Here is a 5,935-nt window from a genome sequence, read left to right as displayed (position 1 = left end):
TGGACTCTGCCGGGAACTCCATGTCCCGTTTTTTCCTCCTGCCTCTTTGGAGGACCCTGGGATGGGACAAATGGGACAGTTCGGTCCCCTACAACTGGGACACTCCTTGGTTTTACTTGGACACTTTCAAGTTCATCAGGGAGCATGGACTGCATGGAGTTAAGCCGGACTTGTGGAAGCCAAAGACTATTTACAAGCTCATCAGAGCTGAGGACACCGTTGAGACTGTTCCGGACCTCCCTCTGGACACTTGCAAATTTGTCTGGAGGAGTGTTTCTTCCAAGAGACTCGCCAACAGGCACAAAGATCTGGCGTGGATGGCGATCCGGGGAGGGGATTGCCCTTCGGGACTTTCATGCACGCCAGAAACCTGTGCAGACACAGGCATTGCCCCTTCTGCATCACCGAGGAGGAGGCCGCTCCGCATCTCTTCTGGCATTGCCCTGTTGAGGGCTCCGGAACACGAACTCAAAGACTTTGTGCCGCTGACGGCGATTACTCACTTCGGAGTGACGTGTGGACTGTTTTGTGGCCCTTTTTACGGAAGGAGAAATCGGAGGCGCCTGGCGGGCGATGTGTTGCTTCAAGGACGCTACTCTCCTTACCCCTCTTCCCTCTCCCCCATCACACCTGTTGCTTCGTTGTCGGTTAATGTTTTATGCTTGATGTGTTGTCGCGGTGCCCTGTAGGACGTGAGGAACCACAAGGTATGGCCGGAGGGTTGGGAGGTCGGCAGAGCCCGTGGTGTTGTGCCCCCTGGGGGGTAGGCGTCCCAGGGGTGCTCAGGAAGTCACTTGGGTCCGGGACCCCACATTGAGTCAGTGCGCACATGGACACGGATCGGGGTCCGCCCTGCCTTTGGGTAGGTGGACCATAGTATGGCAGTGTGAGATATGAAGCGCCCCCTGGAGGTGTGGAGCCATATCCTTCTCTTCTGTGGCCTCTACGGGTTTACTTTACCTCCCTCATCTTAGGGGGGAGATCTCTACGGGAGGACCTCCTACTTAGTACTTCCAAGTCCGTGAGGGTTGGCTGCTCTGAAGATGCAATGATATGTCAATCAGATAAGTCAAGCGGCACCCAAGAAGAAGAAGAATTTGACTGGAAACCCCTCCCCCCAGCCACGTGCAGCCATAATGCAGGTCAAGTGTAAATATAGTCTCCATGAGTCCAAATAACGCCGGTTTCGGCCTGATCCCTATTCCCGGGTTTATCTTTGTCCCCCCACTTGTTCTCATGGGACCTACTTTGGTAAGTCCATGTGGTTCAGTGTCTGCTGTCCTTTGGATAGGCGGGCCCCACCCAAAACCACTGTTTTTACTATAGGAGAATCCCGATTAAGAATGTTGGGGAGCAGGAGAATGAGTTGGTGGGACCCACCGAACTTCCCCCCCTCCCCCCAACCTGCCACCCTAGCTACGTGGTTTTGGGGTTCACTTAAGGAGAAACTTTTAATATTTGCATATTATTATAATTTATGGTGTAGTGCTCACCCCCGAAGGAGCCGCTGAGGATGAAATAGGTTCTCCTACCTGTTGGTTCCAGCTACCGGTCCCCTTTGATCAGCAACAGCACACCGACACTCATGGACAGAATGGCCTCGAGTCTCAGGGTCTTTATTTGTAAGCTCAACAGGAGAGAGAGGGTTTAGGGTCTGTAGGATGCCCTTGGAATTGCTTCAGAGGACAGCTTTCTCCCCTAGCAACCGCTAAGGCCGATAGCAACCGCCAAGGGCCAATAGTAGTAGCAATACTGCGGAGAGCCAGGATGATCCAGTAGCTCATATGGAGAAGGTTAGCTATGTCTGGACTCAGGTGAGGACCCCTGGCTTCTTCTCAGATACCTGGAATAGGGTGAGGGATCTCCCTTGTGAGTCCCAGACAGATGCTCGCACCAGCTCCTCTGCGGTACCCCTCAGCAAGCGGACTCCTCCCCGACCCAGCTTCCATCAGGTATTTTCCTTAGCAACAGGATCTGGAATCTCTGTGCCCTCAGCATCTGCAACTGCCAAGGAGCACTCCAGGTTAGTGGTAGTATCTTCTCAGAACAAGGCACCCAACACCTGCCACGTGTATGGGCCCAGCGAAGTATCAGTGTATCCTAGACCTCGAGGCCCCTCAGCACCTGCCACGTGTATGGGCCCAGCGAAGTATCAGTGTATCCTAGACCTCGAGGCCCCTCAGCACCAGCCATGTGTATGGGCCCAGCGAAGTATCAGTGTATCCTAGACCTCGAGGCCCCTCAGCACCTGCCACGTGTATGGGCCCAGCGAAGTATCACTGTATCCGAGACCTCGAGGCCCCTCAGCACCTGCCACGTGTATGGGCCCAGCGAAGTATCAGTGTATCCTAGACCTCGAGGCCCCTTAGCACCAGCCATGTGTATGGGCCCAGCGAAGTATCAGTGTATCCTAGACCTCGAGGCCCCTCAGCACCTGCCACGTGTATGGGCCCAGCGAAGTATCAGTGTATCCGAGACCTCGAGGCCCCTCAGCACCTGCCACGTGTATGGGCCCAGCGAAGTATCAGTGTATCCTAGACCTCGAGGCCCCTTAGCACCAGCCATGTGTATGGGCCCAGCGAAGTATCAGTGTATCCTAGACCTCGAGGCCCCTCAGCACCTGCCACGTGTATGGGCCCAGCGAAGTATCAGTGTACCATTTGCTTGCATCACACAGACCTCCTAGGGGGAAGAAGAGACCTCTGCACAGTGTCCCCAGACCTTTTATTACCTGCCCTCAACCATGCCTCTGAGTCATCCTCCTCAGGGATTGGCTAGGGTCAGGTGCATAGTCATAACCTGAGGGTGGATCCTCCCTCACTGTATGCCAAGGCTCCCTTCTCCTCAGCAACAGGAGGAGCAATCAATCCAGCAGACTCAGGGACACCTATAGAGTGCAGAGCTCTGTATGATCAGTATCTGGGGCAACATTTTAGAGGGCGCTACACTGGTTTCACACGAGAAGTCTCGTCTCCCTACAGACAGGAAGTGATGTCACCTATAAACAGGAAGTTCCGGGTGAGAGGTGAGTCGGGAGGAAGTAGAGAGGAGACATTGCTGGAACTGGCAGCAGAGGAGGTAATGAGATTGTATTGTATAGTTACACCCAGTAACCCCTCCCCCCGTCATGTCCGTCCTCGTCCTCCATAGTCACTGTGACCTCATTTATCTCCGGCAGATTCTGAAACACACATATATAGTGTTTTCTATAGTTGTCCCCGCCCTCTGTATTCCGGGGATCCCACCCAGGAAGATCTCACCATCCCCCACCATGATCAGGTAGGTGATGAACAATTATTGGACATTATAATTTATATACAAGCGTGTTTGTTCCAATAAATATTTTAATATATTCAGAATGGAGACCTCAAAGATTATAATATCGATGTTAAAGAAGAGTATAAGGAGGAGTACGGGGTGATGGAGGAGCTTTCTGAAGGACACAAGGATATGATGGAACCACCTTGTGACAGGAACCCACCAGAGAGATGTCCCCGTCCTCTGTATTCCCGGGATCCCACCCAGGAAGATCTCACCATCCCCCACCATGATCAGGTCGGTGGGGCGGAGCTTCTAGAACATGAAGGGACTCATGGAAATGATGAGTGGATCCTACAAGATGATATTTACTTCCATTCTGTTGGTTTAGGGTGAAGATCTGATGAAGATGAAAGTTGAGGGTGAAGTAGAAGAGACGTATGTGAGGGATGATCAGCGATATACGGAGGAGGCCGGGATGATGAGGACAGCCAGAGAGGAGGACACGCCTACAGAGACCAGCACAGGTGGGTCATATTATATTCTTCTGTTATCCTGGAGAGGGACTGCCAGTCTATACTCTGAGCCTCTTGTTTCTTCGAGTTCACATGACCCAGTGTGTCAATGTAGAAGTGATCTGGGAGGAGGAGCAAAGGCCCTTTGACTGAAGAGGGGAGGAGTCCCGGCTGGTTGGGACCTCCTCATAGAACATCTGCTCCCTCAGACCTCCTGATCCAGATGGAATGTTGAGTGAAGAGGGGAGGAGTCCCGGCTGGTTGGGACCTCCTCATAGAACATCTGCTCCCTCAGACCTCCTGATCCAGATGGAATGTTGAGTGAAGAGGGGAGGAGTCCCGGCTGGTTGGGACCTCCTCATAGAACATCTGCTCCCTCAGACCTCCTGATCCAGATGGAATGTTGAGTGAAGTCATCTAACCCTCTCATATCTCTCCATCATGTGTCTCTATGTTTCCAGGACACGCCATGGAGGAACCCTCAAAGGATCGTCTGACTTTATCTCCAGGTTGTAAGATGGAAGATGAGGACATCACAGCAGATTGTGCGGGAGAAGAGACAATGAGCTCAGCTATGGATGGTGGACGTCACAGTGTGGGTAGACCATGGAATCCCTCTGACTCTGAGCGACCTCGTCCTGTGGGGGATGGTGCCGGAATTCAGGGGGAGGAGATGTTTTCCTGTCCTAAGTGTGGGAAATGTTTTATCTCTGAACTAAGTCTTTTTATACATCAGAATTCTCACATGGGTGAGGATCTACATTCATGTCCTGAGTGTGGGAAATGTTTTTCTGATAACGGCAAGCTTTCAAGACATCAGAGATTGCACTCGGGTGAGAAGCCACATGCCTGTTCCGAGTGTGGAAAATATTTTTCACGGAAATCAGACCTTGTTATACATCAAAGATCTCACACAGGGGAGAAGCCATATTCCTGCCCTGAGTGTGGGAAATATTTTTCACAGGTGTCCCATCTTTACGCGCATCAGATGTCTCACACGGGGGAGAAGCCACATGCCTGTTCCGAGTGCGGAAAATGTTTTTCACGAAAATCAGACCTTGTTAAACATCAAAGATCTCACACAGGCGAGAAGCCATATTCCTGCCTTGAGTGCGGGAAATATTTTTCACAGGTGTCCCATCTTTACGTGCATCATAGGTCTCACACAGGGGAGAAGCCGTTTTCCTGCCCTGAGTGTGGAAAATGTTTTACAAAGAAGTCCAGTCTTACTGTACATCAGTTAAGCCACACAGGCGAAAAGCTGTTTTCCTGCACTGTGTGTGGGAAATGTTTTCCCCAAAAAACAAAACTTGTCACTCATCTAAGATGTCACACAGGCGAGAAGACGTATTCCTGTCCTACGTGTGGGAAAAGTTTTTCACAGAAGTCCGATCTTAACAAACATCAGAAAACTCACGCAATCCTTGATGTGTATTAGTGTCCTGGGGGGCGGGATCAGACTACACGACAGGACTGACCATGTCACTGCAGTAGTGATCAGTCTGCACAGACTCGGAGGGCCCCCTGCTGGAGGAAAGTGGAACATACGACACCTTCAGATGGAAATCTATGGAGACGGATTTTGTGATGAAATATTTCTGTTCTTTATATGTCGTCGTCTTCACATTTGTATCAATAAAGCTTCTTTTTCTTTCCCTTTATTACTTTTCGTAAACTACATCTTAATGTTTAATGACAGATCATCGTCCCCCCAGGGTCATTACAACTGGGCGGAGCCAGCCAATGAGATCCCGGCTGGCTCCGCCCAGCCGTCAGTCATTTGCGTGGAGGACGGCCGATCTTTGACCACGCCTTTGTCTGTCACTACGGCTCAGCCTGAGCAGAAGCGTATGCAACCATGCACATCCCCCACCCCTCTCTTATTGGCCGGGTCAACCTTATTGAATCTGGTGTTTTCATATATTTTATATAAAACAAAATGTATGTTTTTTTAACCAAATCCAACTTGAATTTGCCCCATTCCCCTTCTCCAACCATCTGATGGATGAACGCCCACCCAATAGTAGTGGGACTATGTGACTATTCTGGGGCCCCTGCCTGGTGGGGTCTCTCTTCAGGAGAGCCTTCCTTTGTAGTGCTTGGTGGACTTTTTTCCGGAGGATCGGGGTCTGCCGGCCTTCGGGGTAGGTGGACCAGAAGCT

General features: G+C 51.2%; 1 protein-coding gene across 1 annotated transcript in view; it reads right to left on the bottom strand.

Moving 5' to 3' along the window:
- The window catches only part of LOC108799113 (zinc finger protein 142-like), a gene marked incomplete at its 5' end in the record, with an annotated part of 67,114 nt that overhangs the window by 23,533 nt on the left and 37,646 nt on the right, over window positions 1–5,935 (bottom strand). The window contains one exon of the mRNA XM_018570935.1: window positions 117–308. Within this exon, the coding sequence (XP_018426437.1) occupies window positions 117–308 (192 nt within the window). The remainder of the gene's footprint in view (window positions 1–116; window positions 309–5,935) is intronic.

Source organism: Nanorana parkeri, unplaced genomic scaffold (assembly GCF_000935625.1).
Source record: "Nanorana parkeri isolate BGI_ZX_2015 unplaced genomic scaffold, ASM93562v1 scaffold1634, whole genome shotgun sequence".
Classification (NCBI taxonomy): domain Eukaryota; kingdom Metazoa; phylum Chordata; class Amphibia; order Anura; family Dicroglossidae; genus Nanorana; species Nanorana parkeri.
The sequence above is the reverse complement of the archived record's forward strand: the minus strand, read 5'-3'. Positions and strand labels throughout refer to the sequence as shown.